Source organism: Temnothorax nylanderi, unplaced genomic scaffold (assembly GCF_030848795.1).
Source record: "Temnothorax nylanderi isolate EJ_2023f unplaced genomic scaffold, tnyl_v1.0 TNYL_tig0009_pilon, whole genome shotgun sequence".
NCBI lineage: Eukaryota > Metazoa > Arthropoda > Insecta > Hymenoptera > Formicidae > Temnothorax > Temnothorax nylanderi.
In genome coordinates, this window is record NW_027249071.1 from 1,285,384 (window position 1) to 1,310,811 (window position 25,428).

General features: G+C 45.5%; 1 protein-coding gene across 4 annotated transcripts in view; it reads left to right on the forward strand.

Annotated features, from left to right (window-relative positions):
* The window catches only part of LOC139787011 (pseudouridylate synthase RPUSD2), a 115,730-nt gene that overhangs the window by 32,994 nt on the left and 57,308 nt on the right, over positions 1-25,428 (forward strand). The window contains exon 1 of one of the 4 annotated variants that reach the window (XM_071726116.1): positions 1,582-2,421. The exons of the other annotated variants lie outside the window; for them this stretch is intronic. Within the exon in view, the coding sequence (XP_071582217.1) occupies positions 2,269-2,421 (153 nt within the window). The 5' untranslated portion in view covers positions 1,582-2,268. Of the gene's footprint in view, positions 1-1,581; positions 2,422-25,428 lie in introns of those variants that run through there. 4 annotated transcript variants of the gene reach the window in all.

Here is a 25,428-nt window from a genome sequence, read left to right on the forward strand (position 1 = left end):
TGATATGCGGTCGCGTCTGCTCGGAAATCCCCGTCGATTGCGAAGGACGACGGACTTGTCCGGAGTCTACATAATTCGCAAAGTAATATCGATAAATAAGTGATATAATCGAGTCGACGGGGGCCGCGTTACGACGGACACGAGCCGTCTCCGGGACTGAAGTTAGATGGGGTCAGTTGCCCGGGTGTACATCCAACTTCGGGACAGCCTAATTAAACTACACTCAGTTATAATTCCTCCGAATATGCGCGTTGCGGACATGCGGAGTATCGGCTCGGCCATGGAAACGCTGTAAATTTACTTCGTAATTAAAGTGTTATACCGATACACGATCGAACCGTGAAGTGAAAATTTAATCTACCCTTCTTGTTCTATTATAAAATAGAAAACTTTCTTTTTATTTCTGCGTCACACAGAGAGAGAGAGAGAGAGAGACATTGATTGCTCTCAGGAAGCGAAGCTCATGTTGAGCGATTATTTTGTCACGATGGTTGCTGGTTATTTTCCTATCTTTATCGTTATTTACCACGCTGATGATTAATTGTCGTTATTTGCGCGTGTAGTTCCGCCTCTTATTTACGCCGCCATTGTTTCAACTAAAATTGGTCGGTTTATCTCGAGTTTTTATTATCGTTACGTAGAGGCGTTATATATAGATTTCTGTTGCATCTTCGGCTCGCATTGACATCCGGCTTGCTCTCGCGGTTCACGTCCAGATTACTCGTGAATTGGATCTCCGTTATATCTCTGACGTAGACATGCGTCAAGCGCTTCTGTTCGGCGGTCTAACCGAGCTGCTCCGAAATCAGCGAGCCAGCGAACTGAATGATTCGGATTCAGCATAAGTTACCGCCCGATGGATATCCCTTAATTCTCGTGAGCGAGTCAACGCTCGCCGCAACGTGCTTCCTGACAAAGCTCGATTCTGCGACGTTCGTGCGCCATCGGTTTCCGAGCGCACAAATGAAATTTTCGCGGAACAAAGTTACCGGATTCAGTTCGGAATATTCCCCTGGTTGAATATTTGCCTATCAAATTTTTTGCGTTTCTAATTCTATGTTCACAATTCTGTAAAACTCCATTTTTGTTCAATTTTTGTTGCAATTTGAAAATTGTATTATAAGTTCGTAGATAGTTTTTATAATATTATGTAAAAATAATGTTTTACTATACTACACAAATCTACGTGAGATTTAAGCATTATTTTTTCTCAAAATATATTATTATTTTTAGCACCGTACAATAAAATTAATATACGGTATTTAAAACCGTACCATTAATTAAAACGAAGGATAGATATTTAAAAAGGTTAAATATCGATTTTATCAAAAAATTACAAATAGCTGGCTGCTCTTAATCACGATAAAGATAGCACAACGGCGGGAAGAATAAGAGATTGAATGATATATCTCGATTTCCTCACTCGAAATTCTTTGGAACATTTTTTCACCTTAACGGTTTTATAATAACAAGTTTGAGATAAGAATATGTAATTTAAGGTATTTGTCGATAATTACATTTTGCATAATTCGAACTAAACTCGTTTTGCGGCGGCCGGCGCGGCGGTGACGGGGTAGGGAGGGAACGATGGTGGGACTGGTGGGAGTCGACGCGCGCGCGCGCGGCCAATGCGGCCATGTGCTCGCGTCGTAGCGCACGATCAGTCGACGCCGCGCGCTCGCACCGAACAGATCCTTGCTGAGGGGATATCTCCTCGCGAGAGGACAAACGTGTTGTATCTGCTATACGAGCGTATTCCCCTCCCCCTCGTTCTTCTCCGTACGACGTGCGCGTATAACCTCGCACGCACAAGTGCGCGCGTGTCACGTGTGTGTCACGGGACACCGAGCGCGGCAATTTATTCCCGATACACTTTTCCTGAGCGCGCGATGACGACGGTGACCGCGCGTAATCGTTTCTCGCATCCTTCGAGCATCCTTGTGTGACGTACCTTTTCGTCGCGAGCGCGAAAAGCCGTGAAGGAGGAAAAGAGGAGCGAGCGCCGATCGAGAGGACTCCGGGACAGCCATCTCGAAAAATGCCAAGGTGATCGGTCTCTCCCTTCACGTCCCTCTCATCTCCTGGCGCCTCGAGGAAAGACGATCGTCCGCGCGAAGCACCGTGTGCTCCTTTCGCGTCGGGATCTCCGTTGGTTCCGCGCGCGCGTTTTTCTCCCGATCTCGTCCCGTCGTGCGAGCTGGAGCGTGAGCCTCGTCCGGCCCAGGAGACACGTCTGTCGATCGCGATTGAGAGCCGCGTCCGGCCAGGATGCATCACACGGCGCCGTGGTATCTGCCCTGGGGCCTGAAGCTGGTGCCGCTGCCGATTCCACCGGGACACCCGGCTTCCGGCATCCCGAATCCCGCTGGCCTACACCTCCTCACGCCCTTGCCGGGAATCTACGCACCGGAGCCGCGTAAGGTACGCCACGATCCCTCTCGTACTCCCGTACTCGTTCCGCGACTTTGTAACTTCGCTATTGACTTTCTTCCGCGGGACGCTTTTCGCGCATCTTTTTCGTAAAACGTAAAATCTCATTTTGAAAGTATACAACGACGTCGCGAGGAAGAGTTACCTCGATGCCTCGCCAAAAATTGAGTTAAGCGGGCTAGGAAAAAGTTGGGAAATTGATTTCGGGTCCCGGAGCGAGACTCAAATGAGATATATCGCGCTTCTCATTCAAGCTGCGAAATTTTAACTTTGAGTCGCCCAGGTTTAAAGTTCGTTATCGCCGAAGAAAGCGCGGCATTCGCTCCTTTCGTTATCGCCGAACGAGCCTCGGCCGTCTCGGCGATCGTGCCTCGAGCGAATGCTTCGTTGAGAATGAATCGACGAGGTATAGCCGCGATTGAAAAGTTGCAATGTTGTTTCGCGGAACTGGGAACCGTCTCAACCGTCTTCCCTCTTTCGCGGAATCACCCACGAGCGGTGCTTTGAGCGACTTCCATTCGTCAATGGAAATATTTGGGGCGTGATTTATTTATATCCCATGATGCCGCTGACGGACGTATAGATCGGAATAGATCGTTTAGTTAGGGGCTATGATGGTTGATAGAGAGAGCGGGTTATAGGCGATTGCATCAAGTGTTATGCACGGTGACGTGAGCGGCGAGATGATGTGCCGTGTTCTTGCTTCTCTTCGTGAATCACGCTGTGTCGCAATCGAGCCATCAGATTATCATTTTATTCAAAGTAAGGACTATGAATATAAAATGATGAACAATCTTGGTTTAATTGACAGGTATTACCCGTGTCTTCTTTCGTTGAAGCTGCAGTAGCTAAAAATTTGCATTTGGTTACCTTAATTGACAAATAATTAAATTGCATTATAATCTTGCAGTTTATATATAAGTTTATAAATCCTTTTTGGTAGATAGACACGTAAGAGTTTAATTGTTGTGCATATTCGCTGGGAAAGATGAAAATTGAAATACGTTGACCAAAGAAGCTCGCCGGAATTAGACTCACTCTATGACAGACGTTTCCTTGCATTATTACAATTGTTAACAATATATATCATGTCGCGTAACGAGTTCTCCTATTTATAAATAATTAGACCTGTCCGTGTGCCAAATTCGATCCAGTTATCTGTCTGTCCTTAGCGCGCTTCTATTCTAGGTAAAATCTAAATAGTCGGCGCGTGTACGAAGACTACGAAGGCGAATGCATCTAAAATAACCTGCAGAATGCTCGTCGCGTGTATTAGAGATAGCATGACGGGTATTCATACCAGTCGACGCGCGCGTACACGTCCCGCGAGGAGTCAGCAACCCTAAAGCCCGAGGATCTTTGAATTCGAATTTGCGCTCGGGTGCCATGCGAACGATGGGTGCTGAATACTTCACCTTGTGTCGTGAACGACCCGATATCTGGGCTAGCAAAAATTGGCCCCCGGCCCCCGGTGTCGCCGATAAGCGAGCGAATCAATTTGTGCGCGGCGGCTTGCCTCCGCCAAGCTCTGACAAATGAAGATACTTTCTTCGTTTTCTTATCTCTATTTATCTAGCGGCTTTAGAAGAGAAAGAGAAAAATAAAACGGAGAATTGTCCTCTCACGAAAACCGGGATTCTAATAATAAGACACGAAACTTTCGCGAGTTGCGATTGGCGGAATCCGACTCGACTCCGAACCACTCTTTCGCACGCTTCATCAAACTCGATATAACTATACGTAAATCTCTCTTCCCACGTGTTCGGCGCGTACTAATAGCGCCTCTTAATGCTGTCGCACTTAAAACGTGCATTATTAATGAATAGAGATCGATTTCGAAACGCGCGCAGGCGGAGGACGAGTGTTCTTTCCATGGTATTTCAGATGGAGCAGTCCATTCCGTATATCGTTGATTGGAAAACTCGATCTGACAAGTTCCAGGACAAAGGCGGGATCATAGACGTATATAATAGACTGAACATCGCCATTGGAGAGCTTCCAGTAAGATCTGAAGGATAGAAGATATGCTTGCGGGGACGCTTTCCCTTTCTAATTGTCACAATTAGAAAAGGAAAGCATCTCCGCAAAGCATGTCCTTCAGATCTTGCCGGAAGATCTCCAATGGAAATGCTCAGTTTATTATATACGTCTATGGGCGGGATACCTACAGAGGCGCTCGCGACGTCTGCGCGCGGCCTCGGAATAATGAAATTACCGGGAGGCAAAAGTGGCCCACCTTCCCTCGCGCTTGCATTCCGCCGCTCTCAGGGCCACCCTCCCTTGGGTGAAGAGCTTGCGGGGAGGGGGGGGGCGTTCTCCTGAAAATTCGTGTCGAGCAGGCACGGGTCGTCGTCGTAGCAGCGCACCACCGGCGGATACGCTCCAACGGCGCGGTAAACGTTTCCCGAGTGCATACCTATAATTTGACGAGCACTTTGCCGTCACTTCGCCGTTCGCATTTGCGGGCGGCTCTTTTCCGCAGCGACGCGCGCTCCTGCCCGCTCCTGCCCGGAGCGCGGCATTACCGTAAGTCGTGGGATATAAAGTCCTCGGGCTAGAAGAAAGAAAGAAGGTCACGTCGCACAGCGACCACCGTGCCACGCACGATAACGTCGATCGAAGTGAAACTTAGTTAGGAAAACCGACATTAGTTTTAAAAGGCTCTAAGCCTAAACGTTACCGAATTGCCGCAAGCGATGGAGTCAATTTTCGTCGATTAGCAGATTTTAGCGAATTCGTTGGTCGAAGGGAGAAACGGCGGCAGTTTTGATATCGCTCGTGTATATCTCATATGAATTAGCCAAAATCTACTGATCGCGAGGCACGCTTTTGCCTTCCCGGATATGTGGATCACGTAGTTATAATGCAGCCACATGTGTGCACGTTGCACGCCAAGTTACACGCGGGAGTCGACGATGGCACGGGGAAATTTCACGGAGCAAACAGGTGCGCCGCGTCTTCGACCGGTTCGGCGATCCGTCTTTTCCATCGCGGAAATCTACGCTCGATCGACCGCAATTCGACGTCCCACGCGAGTGCTTTCAGAGCGCCTCGCTTTTCGGAATTTCCGACATTTCAAGAAGAAGCGGGAATATTAACAATAATGTGACATTTAACTATTAAACTATATTAAGCTATTAAATTATCGATATTTTCCATTCTGATGCTGCGGTACTTGAACATTAATGTTCTTTTCCTTGATATTGATATTTGGCACTTTGCCCGTTTTCTCTCTCTTTTTCTCTTTATTAGATTTTATTTAATGGAATTTTTGACATATCCGTAATCGACGTGTCTTCGCGCTTGGATTCGCCTGTCGTCCAAGCAAAACCGGACGGCAGTCGATCATCGTGCACCAATGACTTTTAGCATGGTGGCGATAATTGAAATATTCGATTTCCATTGATTACGAAACGAATTTTACAGAGAATATCGGCATTTATTAATTTATTATCTCTCTGCACTTGATAACTGAGATAACGTCAAATTCGGGAGATTTAGGTACGTATTTCAACTATCGGTTTATCTTCGATATTCCGATTCACAACGAATACATTTTCGCAACGTTGATTTGTAACTCGTTTATTATAACTGTTATTATTGCGCGCCGGCAATATTGCGTTTAATACTCGTTATTTTGCGCGCAAAGTACGAACAGGTATTATATCATTATCCTCATAATAATGTGATCCGACGATCGTAGTTATATAAGTGCCCATTAGTTTCTATGCGGGATAGCTTCGCAGAGCGTGTACGCCAGAAACGAGAGTCTTTTTTTGTTCTCGGAAGAAGTTGAAATTGAGTTTCTCTAAGCGAAGTTTTAATTTGCAGTCGTTTTCATAATTTCTATATTTTCAGGGCCGGACATCTTGGTTATTTAATAAGTCTCGGATTAAAGTTTTCCCCCAAGATAGATATTAAATGTTAGAAATGTTCACATTAAGCGCGCCCGGTCGTGAAGTCGGAGAGCTCGCGAGAGGAGCCGCTTTAATTCTCGAGCTCAAGCAGCTCAGTTAATCAAGCCCTCAATTAAGCCCCCTCCTCGCTGGGATCGATTCAATTGTGAATAACTTGAAGAATCATTCGCTGAGACAATTGCGCGTGTCTCTTACTAATTTCGACGAGCCGTGTGTGACGAGCTGTTGAGCGTTAAATCCCCGATACCGCTGCTCTCGCGCCCGCGCAACGGAATCTGTCAGTTAAGGCCACATCGCGTTAAACGGCGAATCCGCAATGGCTATATGCGGGGCTGCGCGACGGCGCATATCCGCGCCATTAATTCGCAATCTATTTATTTACCGCGATCGCGCGCTCGTAACGTGGCGTTTGATCTTTGCCTATATGCATGACAATGCCGCCTGTTCGCTCGTTCGCTCATTCGCTCGCTCGCTCTCTCTCGGCACGATAAATGCGTTTCTCCGTGCGTTCGTCGTCCGCCGCCACGATGGTGCGGGGCTGCGGTTATTCCGGGCGCTCAATTATCTCTGCACAATGAGCCGATCGCGAGCGACACAGCTCTGCTCCGTTTTGCGAACTCGGATTGACTAAATTTAATTCGTGGCAAGATTTAATGAATTTTTATTTCAATCAAGAGCCTCTGTGTGATGTTTAAGAGTTTTTTCTTCCTTAATCTCAAGCGTATTATGCATAAAGTTCAATTTTTTGGAGGACTCTTCAAATGTCCCTCGACTTAAATTAAAATTACCACAACAGATGCGAGCGAGAAGCAAAAGCGAATTTTTATTATATAAAAATCAAATAGCTCCGGAGATACGTGGTCATTACGTTTTCCGCGATGTCGAGCGAGGGACGGGAAATGAATGTAAAAGGGGAGGAAAATGGATAGAGAGCGTGGAAGTAATGGGCGAGCGCGAGAGAAAAGAGCGGCGCGGGGGATAGAGAGAGCGGGAGCCGAAGCCTTACGTAATATATAGACCTCCGCGTCGTTGACGGATGACAAGAGCGTCTTCTTCGCTGCCAGAGCAACCGAGGTTAGATATCTCTGTGTTTGCGTGTATTTATATAGCGGGAAGAGAGTACGGCCTCGTTCGACGAGAGAGAAGCGGTTTAGCAGCGGTGTCGGAATTAGAGACGGCGGCGGCGACGGCGCAATATCGATATTCCCGCGGAGTTGTCGATGATTGATTGACCGGAAAGTATTGATCTACGTCATCCTTATTCCGTCTCTTCTTCTCTCCCGGGACGCGAATCGAATCTCTGTTCGATCCTTACGACGCCGTATTCTTCGCTGGTGGATACAACGTATCTCGCAATCGCGCGAAATAACGACAAATTATCGATAGCTATTATAAATACCGATATTTCCCGGATAATGTCGGTATTTACTTCGTCGCTCCGACCCGGGATATCCTCGTTCTCTCATGAGAGCGCGGCGGATTTTCTGGAATGGAGATAGATCGCGCGGCGCAGATTCGAGCGGCCGCACGAGGACCGGTGAAAGTGCTCGATGTTGTAATAACACGTCGTCGTTGTAATATCTGCCTGCTGCTGCTGCTGCTGCTGCAACGCGCACACGTGCGAGCGCCAGATTGCGCATTCGAATCCTTATACACGATGTCGCTAACGATGTCGTTTTTATCGCGACTGCCGAAGTTGACGGTTATCTTCTTGTAGTATCAATCACTCTTATCACGTTCCCGAATGATTGATACGCTGGGGAAAATCATAACGCGAAATGAAGGACGAGACGACACGCGGGTAAAGCGACAGGTGTCGATTCCGAAAAAGGGGAAAAAAGTAATAAAAGAGATTACATGTAGGTGTTTTTTTCTCCTTTCCACGAAAAGATCGACAGGGCTGCGGTCGATCGATGCGAAAATTCTCTTCTTCACGAAAATGGCTCCCGTTCGATTACAGCGCGATAAAGAAGCGAGGTATTGTCCGCGTGGCGCGTGCTCCCTCGTCGGACACGCGGATACCACGAACCTGCACGTATTTCGGTCCCGGAGCCTGTGTGCTTGTCGATGGCAGTGCACGATGGCTGAAACGGTCTTCCGTTCGTTCGCCTTCGCCATTTCATCGAGAGTTGGACGGTCAAAGACAGTTCTCGTCGCGTTGAGGTTTTGCGAACTTTAATTTAGTGCGGAGTACGGAAGCCCGAAGAGACCCCATTAAATTGAAGTTCATGGAACTTCCTCTTCTGTTTCGCTATTTCTATTGGCCGACGATACGAGAATTCGCGATGAATAAACTCGCGAATAAAAAATTTAGAACTAGAGAACATTAGATTCTTTCTTATTGACGTAATAATTGTCGTATATTGATTAATCGTATACGTTTATAACATAGGAACAGGAAATTAAATGTATATGTATACACTATATATATATATATATTTAGATTTTAGACCCGTCTTAATCAAATTTTATAAAGGAAGTAATACAAAATTGATCTTGAAATTTTGCTGTCATGAAATTAAATAATCTATTACTCAATGAATTAGAGAAGATGCCTTTTTCGGGATAGATCTTGGTAGCCCAATAATAATATTTCTGTATGAATTTTGTATACTTTTTCCAATTCAGTGAACAATGCGACGATTATTTGTCGGTCTTGAAAGACAGCTTTTTGTTGGAACAGTAAATCCACATACTTGAATCGATAAGACCGGGAAATAATTGGCGCGCTGTTTACCGAGTTGGAAAAAGTATACAAAATTCATACAGAAATATTATTATTAAGCTATCAAGATCCGAAGGTCTGACAAAATGGCATCTTCTCTATTTAATTGTAAGATTCATAACAGTCCCATTTCAGTCTATTCTTCTTTCGGTCCATTAAAATTGAAATCGAAATCGGCTATCGGCTATCGTGATTTTGTCATCCTGAATATCTATTTATGTGCGTGATTTTCAATCTTTCTAAGACATCGATATTCTTACGTTAGAGTGGAAAAATGAAAGATTAAAATAGATGTACCAGCGGGATCGACGATTAGCGGTAATCGAGGGCAATGGGAGAATTCAGAAACTGTCAAGGCTTCGTTTTCTTTATACCGGGTAATTACGTAATGGTACTTCCAAGGAAAGGCATATTCGCAACGATGGACGTGAAAGAGACGCGAGGAATATTCTACGTCTTTATATTGCGAGCGTGGTTTTCTCTTCGTGTGCAAACTTTCGGTCGTATAAATCCTTGTACAAGTCTAGAAAAAAAATAACGACTGTTAATAGTATAGTCTAACAATAGTATAAGCTTCACGATTTTAGCCCGTATACGCAGTACGGTATAAAATAAATATTAATGAGGATATACGAGCGGGGTTACAGATACATTAGAAAGTAAGCAAAAGTTCTTTATGGCGAATAGATAAAAGCCAAAACATAAACTTTAGCCTTAAGGGACGCGCAGATCTGCGAGGTCTACCCTAACTGGCTTATCCCGTATGATCACGTACACGAATATACGTGCATTCCTGCAATACGGCCACGCCGCCATTAACCAAATGAAATTTCAGATATATTATACGCGTATACTCTGTATATGCCGCGGTATATCGGCCGACCCTCTCTCCGGCGCAGCCTTGCTATCACGGAATATTATGTAGTACATACGCGGTACATTAAGTGCAACGTAAGGTATGGATGAACCAATAATTGAAATACCGACGGATGAGTTCTAAGCAAGCGTGTTTAATTACTTACAGCGTGAAACCGGTGAACCGGCAAAGTCCAGAGACTTCAAAAGTCAAGAATATTTAGAGTGCAGGAAGAGCTTACTATATTCCATGAAATATTAAATAATAAAATTACGAATTATGAACTTAATCTTAATGCTCCGGATCTCACGGCGCGGCGCTGCGATTGATGATCTTTTTTCCTCGTGTGTAACGTTGTGTAAAGTATATTTTCGCGAGCATCGCGGAAATTCACCTTCTGTATACACGTACCTGTTTACGTAGGCGATATATGCACGGGTATGCAGTCGCGTCGCTCAAACGACGCGTCTCTGGCAGTTTCGAACGATGACAGGAAGCTGCAGCTTCTGTCACACATTCCTTCCCTCGTCTTTTCGAATTGCCAGTTTTATCAGCTTGTCTCCTGGCAGTAGCCTTTAAAGCAGTGTACCTGCTCATTTTCTGCAAGGCACGCGCAAAGGGTTGACGCCGTTGACGGTGACGTTGACGGTGTTTCGCAAAATTCGCAGAGATTGACACCGACGTGAGCGCGCGCCTTTCTCACTTTTTGGAGGCCGCAGTAGCCGAGCTTTGATGAAATATTTACGTCGTCTTCTCAAGTGTGTCGCGTACAGCTCGTCTCGCGTTGTTCCCTTCGCGCCTAATGACTTTATATCTTTTATTAATACCTGACTCGCGCGCGACTCTCGGTATAAATCAGAAAAATAATTACGGACGCATTTGGGAAAAAGTCGATGCGAGGAGAGCTAATCCTCATGTCACGCGAGCGTAACATCGCTCCCGGCGTGAAATTCCGACGGGAGAGCGGTAGGAGGCTATCGATTTTCCCACTCCCTCTCCCATTAACCGTTTATAAAACAGCGTAATACGAGGGTTTTTTTCTTAATATCCGCGTGTCATACGCGGAATCCTCTATCAACGGCTGTTTTTGGAATTTTAGGCGATATTATCCCCTCGACGAGAGAGGAAGAGAGTGTTGTTGTCGCGACTGCTATTTCGAGGAACTAGCGATAAAAATATGCGCGTTTATCGGGGGGAACCTGAGAAATATTTATATTATCGGCAACTATACGGGGTCATCGATTCTCGGCAACCGCTTTGAGAAAAAAAAACTTATGACATCTGTCTATCAAAGGTATAATAAGTGTTTCTTGTAAATAATATATGTACGTATGACGCACGATTTTCTTATAAATTGCACAAATCTTTTTTGCTCCAAACTTTTTCGCTCGCAACTGTACTTTGTTCTATACGTGGTATAGGCTCGTTTATTAAATTTATTGAACTATGTCGAATATTAGTGGTATCGCGGTTATCTGCCTTTTTTTTATTTCACAGCGTGATAACAAGTGAAAACTGTGCTATGTGTATCGATATCGTTGAATATATTGTTAAAATTAAATTATTTTTATATCAACTTGAAAAGGAGAAAAATCCAGCGGGTGTTCCAAACTCTCACTACCATTTTAATCATGTTTCTTTCAATTCTGTTATGAAATAATGATTTTATAGATTTCTATGAAATCTTTTCTAAGAAAAATGGTTTTATCGAAGAGAGATACAAATGAACAATGTAATCATGTTTATATTTTATAAAATCCGGTGCCAGATTCACATTCTTTATTGGTTATCGAAGAAACCTTAAAAGAGAAATTGTTTAAAAAACGGCAAAATTTACAGAAGATTCAACCTGATTTGATTAAAATTCCACTTCTTGAAAATGCCACGCACGCTGCGCGACATGGATACTTTTTAATATTAACATATTACATGATTTAATATTAATATTAATATTAATATTAATTTTAATTTTAATTTTAATATTACATGATTTAATATTAATTTTAATATTAACATATTACTGCACGCATTAAGAACGCGAAACAAGTATGAAACGAGTTCGTAGTAAACGAATGCTTGCTTAGGGCTTAGGAATTACGTAAATCTCTGCTGTGTAAATGAAATCGTTAACGTAATGACGGTTTTTCGACTACGTGGCTGACAGTTATGTCGCTAATGAAAACCATTTGTACATTCTTCCGCATTAATATCTCGCCGGAGACCCGGGCCAATTTCTGTCATGCAACCCCACATCGGTTTGTGTTGGGATCTTGTACCTATTCATCACGTGTCCGCGGAGATATGGTCACGGAAGTCGCACGTTTCTTTTCGTCACCATCGCGAACATCGAGATCCCCGCGGTGCGACCGAAAGTCGAAAATCGTCCCCCGCCGTCTCTCTATACTTTTACGTAATTTACGTAATCGATACCCCGCGTGACATACGACGTTTCACGTAACGACTGACGCATTTCCATGCAACCCGGGACGCAATTGTTGTATCTCGCTTCCGCTATATTTAGCGTTGTAATTAGCGCGAGACAGAACTCTCCGCTCGAAAGTCGGAGCGGCTCGGGCTCACAAAATCTTTCCACGATAATTGAACGATCACGGCCCATTTACCATCCGTGTCTCCAAGACGGTATGTAAACGTCGCGCGACGTGAGTTTACGCAACGGGGCACAGCACAATAAATATTTTGGCACGAGCTGGTAGCCGCCGCCAAACGCCATTTCGTAATCATAGAATTCGCTCGTCGTCGTCGTCGTCGTCGTGGTTGTCGTGGTGTCGTGGTCGTCATTGCCGCGCGCACTCCGTACCCCCGGTCCGGACGAATGGCGGGGTGGTGGGCCCCCTCCCGGAAAGCGTTCCCGAATAATTAGTCGCGGGTCAAGGCTCGCGCGGTGCTACGGGCAACAAAACTGCGACTCGGCTGTAACAAAACGAAAATAGGAGGAGAGCCCCCGGCGAGCGGCGCGGCCTCGAGCCGTCCGTCAGCGCTCGAGGAGACGAATTCGATTTTTCGTTAGACCGTGCTAAGACCACATACCGTGGCCTATTTAAATTCTTTAATTGATAGACGCCATGTGAATAGATCGCGTGCCTTACGACGTCTGCCCCCTCGGTTCCCCGCCCTGTGCACCAAACCGCAGTATAACCAAACCGACGACGTAGAATGGATATAGATATCGGTTGTGTCGGCGCGTCGCGCTGTTTGGGTTGCCGCGCTTGCAAAAATCGATTTTCTCAACCGCGTGTGTCGCAGCTGGGCTATGTTTATCGTTACAATAATGCGGCCGACACATTGGCTCGCGCGAGAACCATTAATCACAGCCGAATTAATCCTACGAACAGTGCTACGAATCTTCTCTCTCTCTCTCTCTCTCTCTCTCTCTCTCTCTCTCTCTCTCTCTCTCTCTCTCTCTCTCTCTCTCTCTCTCTCTCTCTCTCTCTCTCTCTCTCTCTCTCTTTCTCTCTTTCTCTCTTTCTGCATAATAAATAATAACATCGCCGTCGAAGTTCGGAGTTCATTTTTCTTCAACGAAAAACGGAGCGGGGGTCGCATGCTTTTTGCCAATGCATCTCGGCGAACAGCTCTTGAACTTTTCGTGCCTCCTGTCACCGTGCGGGCAGGTTGTGTGTCACTTCCGTTGGTGGAAGGAAGGTAATCCGGGATTCCGACGGCGGCTTTTCGACGGACTTAGCGTTTGCGAGGGGTGGCCTCGGCGGGGTTTTGCATGCGAGCGACTCGCCCGCACCTCGACGAGGGATCGCATTATCCTATATCTCCGGTGATCTCCGCCGCGGAAACTTTCGTGTTCCGTTCGAGTTTTGGTCAGCCGGCGCGGCGATGTGGCGGGCACGCGGGGGGTGAAAACGCGGGGGTTCGTTAAAGCGTAGTTAGATGGGGGATTAAGGGCGTCCGTAGGTATTCAGGCTGCGATCGCAATCAGCTCGGCCGACTGAGTGGATGTATGCCGATCTCGTTGATTAGATCGCGTGAAAACGTTGCATCGGCGAGAAACACCGCCGGGAGTAGACGAGAGCGAAATCAAAATTTAGCTTAAAATAACGGAAGGAATTATTCACTGAGGAATATGTCAAGTCTCTCAAAAATATACCAAGAATTTCGTAAACAAAAATTATATTTAACTTTTGTGAAATTATCGTACGGTCTTTCGCAATTTAAAAGGCATGTTCCTTGCATCTTTGAGGCGAATTGATAAATATCCTCCAAAAATAAATAATTGATATCGAATGTCGGGTTAATAAACCGGCTCTAATTGCTTAAAATTCGTACTACTCGAGGAAAGGAACGTTTGCTGAGTTTGCGGGAAAAACACGAGCTCGACCATTTCTCCGGACGAATCCATTACTTTTTGAAGAGTTAAGTTGAATCATGCGCGCAGACGTTCGCGCTCGTAATTACGGTGTCGATAATGATCATCTCCTCGCCCCGAGATTCGCGCGATAATGAGCGCCGTTTAATCCCATTTCCGCGAGATTATCCCGGGCCGCACGGCGCGCTCCGATTATCTGCTTTTACTTCCGGAATTTCAAAACAAGATATTCTTAACAGCATCGATAATCGTGAATTGAATTGGTTGCAGTAATTTGAATATTTAACGTTCTCTTTATTATTCTGCACGGTAGAATACACTGTTGCGTAATAAGAAATACGATATGCAAAATAAAAAAACAGCATGTAAAGTATTGACAGGATTTTTGTAAAAATCTGATACGTATTTCGCGTTCGTCAACGTTTCGGTATCGCCAGTCCATTGTGTGCTTTACTCGATTGTGTAATTAAAAACAGCAACAACAGATTAACCAGGCGATCGATTGACAGAATTCGAACATCTGCGTATGCACTCGCGCAAATTTCGTGTTTTCCCTCTGTCGGGGAATGCTTTTCAATAATGTAGTACCGAGGAACACGCTGGTAGTCGCTGAAATTGCGCTGTTTATGTAAATGAAATTGCAACGGAGATAAAAAGTTTCCTCCAAGTTCTGTTCGCCGGCTCCCGCGCGCAAACTTTTTAAATTTATACGGATTGCTAATTATCTTCGTAACCGACGCAAAACTGCGAGGAGACGACGTAAAGAATCACGGGGAGAAATTAATATCCACGAACGAAAAGTTAACTTCTTTTTTACATGGCGAAAAATGTGATACGTCGAGGACAGAGTATTAAGGTATTTTGTTATATTTGATGTCTATTGAAGATTATATAAAAAAATAAGGACCCCCCCGAAGTGTATTCTTGATCCACGTTGATATTATCGTGAAAAGTGACATTTATTCGTTGCGTTTGACACACGAGCATAAAAGTGTTTCAATATTAGAGCATTTCGAGAGTTATTTTGAGAGTTTTGAAGTTTCCAATCGATATCACCAAGCGCAATTTCATATCGCGTCCCAGGCTCTTTTATTCGCGCCTCGATGCGGCAAAACGTCGCCAAGAAATATTTCGCACTCGAACGTTCCCGATACGATGTCACGAACACGCTGTTCTCTTTGGAAGGCGGTAGTTTCCGGTAAGACGAGCGAGGAACTCGAGAATGTAAATGACGGTTGCGCGGCGTGCAGCGATCTATCCTCGAGATTTGCATTATTATTTCTGAGATATTGAACGACACGGAGACAATGGAGCCGGTTGCGGCCTGACAAGGCGGGCGACGTAATATGACGGCATTTGCGACGACGACGACGACGACGACGACGACGACGAAGAAGCTTGCGTTTTAACTACCGCCGTTGAGTTCCCCTCGTTTTGTCGCTAAAGGGTCCTTCCGAGATTAACGTGTTGAGACCGCGGGGCTTTAAAATGGCCTCGTTAACTTTTGCGTTATTTTCGGTGAAACAATGAGATCTCCGAGATACATCGCCCCGGCGTTTATCTCGCGCTTGACAAGAGAGACTCGCGATAGTGCACGGTGCACGTGCTATCTCCATTCCGGTTTTCGGCGCTGTGTTTGTAAACGGCAATTTCGCACGGTGTTTGCGAGCGTACAATTAGCGCGGCCGACGACAAATACCGGATGAAAAAAGTTTAGCTTTTATAAAACAGAAAAAAAATGTAGAAATAGAAATTTAATGCAAATAGAGCAGAGAGTGTAGAAAAAACCAGCCAGCAAATTTACTCTTGCATTTTTAGCGTGCCATTTGTCGTTTAATGGCGGAGAGAGACCGTTATTGCGTTAGTGGATAAACTTCGTCCGCCGAGTTAGTTTTCGAGTTGGTTTTTTAGCGGCGCGATCTTCGTTAGTCATCGACAATGAAGCCGCGTCTAATCCGAGGATGACAGCGTCATTCTCGACGAAGGAGCAGGATCAACGCGGAAGGAGGCTCGAGGCTCGACGTCTCCCGAGGGGGTTATGGGGGGGGGGGGTTACTTCGTAACTAGGGAAGTCGCTGTCGGGTGTGAGGGATGCGCGGGTCTGAGGGAGGACGTTACAACCGCCGGGACAGACATACGGCGGCATTACAGCGATGAGACTGCGCGCCGCGTCGCGTATTTTATGCAGAGTGTATATGCACCGAGTCCCCGGCAGGCCAGCTTGTCTATGCGTCGTAAGATTTCCTAGGGGATAAGACACCGCAGCACCGACTTCGGCTATATCGGCGCCCTGAGCGAGATATTTCGTCCGGAGAGAGAGAGAGAGAGAGAGAGAGCGCGCGCGCGGCCCCTCGATAACTCAAGTCAAACTTATATTTATCTCGTGGAACTTAACGGTGTTGGCCCCGAAGAGAGGGAGACAAACAGGATAAAGTAATTATTAAATCGCTTAAATATTAAATTCTCTCTATATATACTGTCTTAAATATTAGATACACCCAACTCTCTTTTTACGCGGTTCTTTTTTGCGCGTGTTTCTTTTACGCGATTACTTTTACTTTCGAGAAATTTTTGTAATCTCTCGTGTACATGTACAGACCTTAATTTTAATTCATAATAATAAATTAACGACAATTTTTCAATCAGACACGTCCCCTCGAAAAAAGCGAGTAATACTCTAGACAGACTATAGGTACAAGTGAATAAGTCACAATGTGATACCAAATTAAAGTTTTGTTTGGTTAATTATATCTTTTTAAAATTATTTAAAGTTTCTATGTGCTGTCAGCAGACCCTGAAGAAGTAAAACATAAACCATTTTCTCGATACATACTGCAAGGTTTTTTGTGGTTGGCCTAAATACAAGCACTTTATACACGGTAGATGCATACCGAGTGAAAAAACTGTAAAAAGAGAGCTTTTCCAAATAGCATGCCATTTTTATGCGGTTTTTACAAATAACGCGATTTCTTTCTTCACATAGAACGATTTAAAAAAGAGAATTGGATGTATACCTCAATTATATTGAAACCTTGATGCATTCTACACTTTGTACTTTTTTTTGCGCTGCGGTCTTTATTAATAATAGGCGGAAAAGAAAAATTCGAACCGTCCGTTTCGAGTGACTTTGAAACTAATTATTGTGTCATGCTCGTCGAAGGACTTGAAGACAAAAAGAGAGAAATTTAATTGATTCCCCGTCTAGTACGGTTTAGCCTTGTGTTTGCTCGTCACGCTTCTCGCGCGGCTTCTTCTCAGTTAATGATCCTCGGTTGCTACACGGCGCGGCATTTGCATGCGCGACAAGGAGGAAGGAGAGAAGTACAAGCCTGTCACGTCAAGTATTTGCACGTGCCGTTGCGCACGGAGATGCGAACGGTACCGAATGGGGTGCAAAGTACGAGAAACGTGAGAGAACGCTTTAATACGCGGAAATCGCTACCGGGTTGTCGATTGTATTTAGAAACTTGTGGCGTTAAGTATATATCCTGATACACAAAAAGCTACGGGAGGAATTTCACTTTTATGGAGCGCTTTGACGCAAAAATACCTCAGGAAAACTCGATTAGGCCATCGATTGCCCGGGGAAATTGAACCCTTTCCGATAACGATAATTGCCAGTCTGAAATAAAATTTTCTATTAACGAACAGGATGCACAATGCGCTTTCGCGCGGTAAAGCGAGAAGCCGCGCGCGCGCGCGATCCCTTCGTCTTATTCCGCATCTGCGGAAACGTGGAATCGGATTTATACACGCCGATAGAGCTTGCGCTCGTACGGGGATTATTTCTGGAAACTTGGTTAAGCCGCAATCTCTCGATTGCTCTGTGCGGATCGCTGAAGGGTGGATTTTAAGTTATATACTTTTTGGAGCACACGCGCGGCAAATCGGGTTTTCGAATCGCGATTACGATCGTCCGACCTGGCGTAACTGTTTGGAATGATCGGCACGTATGCTCTTTCGCAGAAATTTATATTTCTCTATAAAAATAATATCGTGCCAGGATTTAAAATTTCATAAAATGAGTTACCGAGGTTATCGCAACAATAGTATGACCGAGGACAATATAAATCGGTATAATTTAAAATTTAAGGACTTATTCGAGTTTGATTCAGTTTAAAATATTTTTCTCTCTCAGTTTTACCATTTTTATGAAATTACAAGATCTTTGAAACACATAGACCCAGCGTCGTGATTTAAAGAACAGATTGGTGGGGTTCCCCTCGGTAAGATAATTTTCTTTACGCAATCTCCGAAGTACTCCGGCAATGATAAAAATACGCGCGTGGCAGTATTCGTCTACGTGGACAGTGGTGGGCAGCCTTTACATTTGGCTGACGGCCACTTCTTACCTGCGATTATTAGCGAGATACTCTATTCACGGTGTTGCACGTGACGAGCCTCAAGGCGAGGAGGTACGTTACACGCGATGAATGCTCGGGTGGCGACACGTCGGGGACCGTGACCCGTCATCGCGCCATCGCGAGTATTCGAATTCGTGCCAAGCGAGCGTTTTTCAATCGCGGCGACGAGCCGGGGCTGTCGCGAACGCGATGGAGAAGAATTACCCGTCGCTGTTTATAAATATTTGACTTTCCAGCGGACAGTGTCTAATCCACCGTTCCCTCCGCAACGGTTTGCGGGGGGGGGGGAAGGGGGAAACCTCGCCGATGGCGAGACGTGCGTTTGCCGTGCACACACGGGCGCGCTCACGGTCGTGCATGTGTTTTTGCTGCTAACACCCCGCGGTTTTGTATGGCGAGCGTGACAGTGATGACTGTCTAGTCCGACGCGAGATGAAATAACGTTCAGAATTACCGACGTTTAGAAATTGAAGAACGGTTTTGTTTTGCCCCGCGGGATATAAACGAACGTCATGCCTGCTTTATGGGCCGACAAACGTTTTGACGCACATGACGAAATATTTTTACGATGTTGGTAGATATATGATTATTTTTTCACGTCGTTGGAATTTTTTTTTTTACGCGGTACCTAGTTTCGCTATTACCGAAATGCGAGAGTTTTGCTTACAAAAAAGTCTGCTAGATTAGTGGACACGTAGATAGAAATTAATATATGGAGAGACTATTAATAAAAATAGTAGCTCTCCCAGTGTTCGACAGATCTAAATCAATCTCGTCTCTCTCAATAGAAGAAAGCTTTTGACTCATATTTATAACTCTTAATGAAGCATTATAGGAAATCAATTCGATGCTATAATTATCTTAAAGCGTGTCGTTTTTGCTCTGACGATTTTACCAAATCTCGAATTTTCCGAGTTTCTCGATATCGAAAAAAGGTCCGATCGAGGGCGCGGCGTAAAAATTCACTTCCAGAACGAATGGTCGTTCATCGACAATGCCGAGGAGCGTGCTACGTGCAAAAGAAGAGCCATTCGAATCGAGCTTTTCGACAGACCGATCGTCTTCAACGCGCTATCTCGGTTCCGCCTGTCGGCATCACTTTGTCGTTTATTCACGTCAATGATGCTGGGACGTCCCCCCCCCCCCAAAAAAAAGAGGGAAAGAGAGATAGAGGAATGACGAGAGCGACGTCTTCGTCTGACAGTCCGAGAAAAATTCACGTCCACGAGGAAAGCAAACTGTGGGACGTCGACGTGAAATCAATTAAAGTTTGCCGCGACAGTTCCCTCTTGTCGAGTTGTTTCTGCATCGTTATCGACGAGTTACGGAGGTGTTATTATGTCACTTTTCATCCGAGGTCAGTTTCTCCGAGAGAATCCAAACGGAAACGGTGCATCTGCTTCTGCCGAGTCGAAGTTCCATTGTAATGAAATGAAATGAAGTTTCTCCAGCGCTTCGCGATGACCTACTACTGAAAGTTGTTGCAACTCGAAATGTTAAGTTTTTCAGCTCGGGCCATTAAACGTTTCGAGCCGCGGCACCGTAAATACGCTTCTCTTGACGATTCCGAGGCTTCTTAGGGAAAAAGTTTTTAGTCCGTTTGGTCTATCAAGTATGTATATGTGTTGAAACGGGAACACAGCAGGTGACGCTCGACTTTATTCCCGGCTTCATTCTCGCCTTTATCTCGCGCGTTCGGTCCTATTACATCGTCTCGTGTCAAGATTATTATTAATTTGCTTGATATTAGATTCGAATTGACGGCCTTTCGCCCCGAATGGCTTTTACATGTTTGGCATTATAAACCCGGACGATTTGTATTCGCATTATTCGCTGAAATATGTGGAAAGTTACCGTGAACGTTTATGCAAAATGACGCGCGCGTTTTGACCGGGGGGAAAATTATTATTTATCGATGGCAATGCGCGCTGCCGATGCCGTCGCGTCGCATCACGCACATCAGTCCGCGCTACTAATTAACTGTTACATTTGACTTCAATTAATTACGATGAATACCCTGCGGTAAAGTGATACCGGTTACACGCGCCATGTCTATTACGGCCCGGAGTTCGGCCAATCAGATAGAATTTCGACGAACGGTGCATGGAGTTTATGAAAAGCTCCCACCGTTCATGACGTGCTTTACTCGCGCGATCATATACGTGCAACGTCATTGCCGAGTGATTATGTTCACATTTTGAAACGCATACACGTCGAGCGGAACAATGGTACACACCATTTCTCGATTTAGAAAAAAAAAAAAATTACGACTGAAGGGCTTTGTTTTAAATCTGACGTGGCAACGGAACGTTCCACCATATGTTATTCGATCATTCGCGAGGAATTGAATTTTTCGATCGTTGCGACGCGATTGTCCTAAATATCGTGTTTCGACGAGAAGCGCACGCCGAACGAAATAGCGATACCAAGTTGCATTGGTCTCGAAAAATATTTCGGAATCCAAAAAAGGAAGAAAAAAACGAATTAACGGAGGCAGAAAAAAAATATAGAAACTGCTTTTTTTAATTTCGCCGAACCGCGGTGGCCGCAAAAGGCTTCCAGGTCACCCGGGGAATATCCGCCGCGTCACCACCGCAGCGCGGCGACTTGTTAACGGTTATCGCGATTAAAGCGGCGACGGGGCGGCGGTGCGGCGCGGCGGATAAATCGGGAGCATATCCTAGCGGTCCCTATCGCGCCGGCGGCGGCGGCGGCGGCGGCCGCGCGGACAGCGGTTAATGCGCAACGATCGCGTTTACGAGTGCAACGTGGCGTAATCGCACCTGCGACCGAAAGGGGTGGGATTTCTCTGCAACACCCCCGCGCCGTATCGCGCGGTCGATAGACGACCGCGGGGTCGTTTACGACGCGTCAGCGATTACGTTCTCCTTTCTCGGTTCTCGCCGGGACGGAGTTGTCTAACTAGAGTCGGCGTGATTAGCGCGGAGGATTTCCTTGACGGGGAGGTCGAATCCGCTTCCTATCTATTTATCCGGACGGAAACGCGATAATTTGATTCGCGAAGGATTCGCCGGGAAGATTGCCGGCACGGAGAGCCTGTCGCGACGCGGAGGGAAAATCGCGTCGTAATTTCCCTGTCCCTTTTACGATGCCTCCTCGCCTCGTAGCGACGGATCTTTTACGACCGGCGACGGGCAACGCCGGCACGACGTTATTTCGCGTAGATAGGACGCGGATGAAACACAAATGAAATTCCAACGAGAGCCGGACTCGCGCTGATGCTCCCCCAAAGTGGCGCGTTTTCAACGCGAGGTCGGTTTCTTTTATTCCTCGCTTCATACAATTATGATCACTTATATTTTACTTTCCTTGTCTTTTTTTTCGTGCACGAGAGGATTCGCGTTCTCAGTGCATTGTGTATCCGCTTGCCGAATAACTTTCGCAGCAGATTGTTTCGCGGCAGATGCGGAATCTCCCAATTAATCTTGACTCACTCGAGTCATTTCTCATTCTTACATTTCCCTTTCACTCGCTTTATAAATTGTTTCCCTTTTCCCGCGTTTTCGTCGCCGCTATACTTGTTGCAACGTAATCCCTGTTGCATCTCCGACCCATGTCATCCGCTAACGTTGTTCCCCGCGTAGCGGATCGTCGCGCGAAAATAGAGCGAGGGAAGTGGACGGGAGCAGAAGCTGCGACGAACTCGTTTAACTTTGAACGTACGAAGTATGGGATCGCGAACTTGGTTCTCGAGCAAGTTTCTCGCGCTTTGAACCTCTCTTTCTCTCTCTCTCTGGTTCGCGCGCTCGTATCTGCGCTTGTTATCTAGCGGAGGAGATTCGTTAAGATGCGCATATGACGACACTGCCGGCGTGAAAAACACCGGAACGACACGGCGGCCGATACGATCGCATTATGTCGCGGTTGTTCCGCGTCGGAAACTTTCTTTCGTGTGCTCAACTCTCTTACGAAACTATCGCCGTTCGCGTTGACAGCGCGACGGTATACCTGTCCTCGACGAATTCTCGATGAGCCTGATATTAGATTTCCGCGAGGCGGGGATAGTCGAAAACTTCGTTTTACATTTGTAACTCTGAAGGGAATATACTCGGGAGCGTTATATAATCGCTCGAAGCTCGCGAAATTATGCCGGAGTCTCTCTTGACAGGAGTTCGCCGTCCTGTTTTCAACACACACTCGTTCGATAACGCGGAATATGGGGGGGGGGGTATACTTGAAAGCGGATGAGATCGGTATTAGGGAGAATTACCGAGCGACTCCTGAAACCCGGTAAGTTTCGAGAACTCTTCCGAGGGACTGTTAGTTTCGCGCTGCTGATTGCGATCGAAAACATATACAAACGAGTTCCAACGCGATTATACAACGACCGCTGTATCTCTCTGCCGGGATATAAATTTGGAATTTAATCGCGCGATACACCGATGTCGCGTTCTCTCTCGGTGGCGTGAGATATTCGCAAATTAGAAAATAACTATCGGGGATATGAACGCGCAATTTGCCCAATACGGTCATTTCACACTCGTTCCGATGAATTTCCCATTATCCCCAGTTGTTCGGGATGACGATACTCGTTGGTCTGTATATCGGCGTTTGTTCCAGACGTTCTCGTCACGAACGAGATTAACTTCCGGTCGCCTGAGCGGGACGGAACATTGGCGATTTCCTCTTTTTCGTTATGCAGACGAAAGTCGTGAGATAGCCTGCGCTCGGTAGAGATTAAATTTCTTTAAGCGTAAAACCTGATCCATGCGGTCTTTTTCGACCTTATGTATTATAGCTTATAGCCTTCGTGCAATTGCATGAATTCACTCCAGGATGTTGGAGTTTAACCAGCGATCCGGCATTATCGTACAATCCACCGAATGACCTTTCGCAAGTTTTACGGCTTATAAGGATTAAGGGGTCGTTTTTATCTCGGTAACGACTCCGAGGTTTACCGCAATGCGCTGTCGATTAAATCCTTTCGCACAGAATGCCGTGAGAAGTCGTAACGTGCCGTTAATAGGGAATTAATCGCTCGTTTCGCTTTCGGATCATCTTAATGGTTTCGGGGGCACCGGTCTCTCTAAATATTCCTTATTCATTTCAAAAATTGTTATATTTTTTTTATACGCTGCACGTATATAAATTAATTGTAATTAATAAGTTAGATTCACTTTTTTTTTATTGCACGGCTTTATTTCATAACTTTCTTAAGGAATACAAAATCATTATAGTATACATAATAATTACACACACATTTATATTATTCTACTTATTATCTAATTCATCTATATATTCGTCGATTCCTGGATTAGGCGAGCGTTCGTTGACTCGGTACGTGTGAACAGTTTCCTCCAGCGCAGCGCCAGGTCGAGGAAAGTAAAACGCGGTGAAAGGCGAAGCGAAGGCGATCCTTGGGGCAATTCCGCGCGGTTGATGCGATAGATCGTAGCCTCGTAGGATCGTTAGCTACTGTTGGCTGTAAAACGGCGCTTTGCTCGTGCTCCTCGGTAGGATGGCTATCGTAAAATTCTAAGGTCGATGCAGTTTCGCCAATAATAGCCGGAAACTCCGGAGCGTCTTCGTCTCTCGATTATTACCGCGTACCCGCGATACTCTTGCCGTTGTTCCCGCAAACTTGTCGGCGTTATCATCCGGGGGGGCTTACGCGTGCACCTGCTGCGTCGCCCAGCGTATACCTCGGAGCGTGGTTTATGCATGTTGTAACGGAGGTTGCATCGTCAATGCGGTTTACATTCGCAGTTCGGCGCTGCGGATAGCTTATGAATAGTGAACGCGCGTAGTCATCGCTGCTTCCCCACAGTGAATTTGTGGACCTACAAATTAAAGTACAATGATAGACCGCCAGCGAGGCATTTGACACTGTCTTAATTATTTAGAAACGTTACTGGGAGGAATGATTCCGATCGAAGAGTGATTCTGTCTTCCAGTTACATGCAAAATTACATGGATTTGATGGTTGCAGTCGTTTCCAAACGCGAACTATCTTAATAAATAAATGACATCTTTAAAGTTAGAATATATTAAATTCTTTTTCCTAGCTGCGCTATGTAGATACGCATAAATGCACGTTTCTGGATCAGTGTCATTCCTTATTGGCGCATCATTTACGGCGACATATCGGGCGACATCGCCGGCAACCCGAACGATTCGTCTCTATCGACATTTTAAAAAGAATATTGGCGACTCGAGGCTTCGTAGCGAGGTCAATCGCTATACTTCTTCGGCAGGTAGCTTTATTATCCTGCAGGGCATAAATTTAGTTTCCGTTAGGGTAGAGAGCGTGAGGAGGAGGGAGGGGGGTACACTGCTCGGTCACGTGTGTACCGCTTTCAGTGGCAGGTAAAATATCGCCACTGGCGGAACGATCGGGCGAGAAAGAATGACTTTCGAAGGAGGCAGTTTCTCGAAAAAACTGGGCGGTTTCGGCTTATCGTGGCGTAAAAGTCTGGTTTTCAACCAACGTGCATGTACAAGCACGTGGGACGGAATACCAACTGGTTTTCGAGTTTTAATTATCGGAAATCGATCCGTACTTGCCCCCGCTAAATTAGGGAAATGTAACTACTGTTTCACGTCGGCTTGAAGGAGATTGGCTCCGCCGTCATCTTCATAATTGAAAGTCGCATAATTAACAATTAAGAAGTAATAATTTAATTATTCTAATTACAGACAATTGCGATCGTATCTGGTTATTTTCATTTCTTGATCACTCTTCTGACTCCTCTTCGAGATATCCTTCGACAGGTTTGGAAATCTTTCGGTACGATCTCTTTATATCATTCCAAAATATTTCTAAACTTGTCAGAATG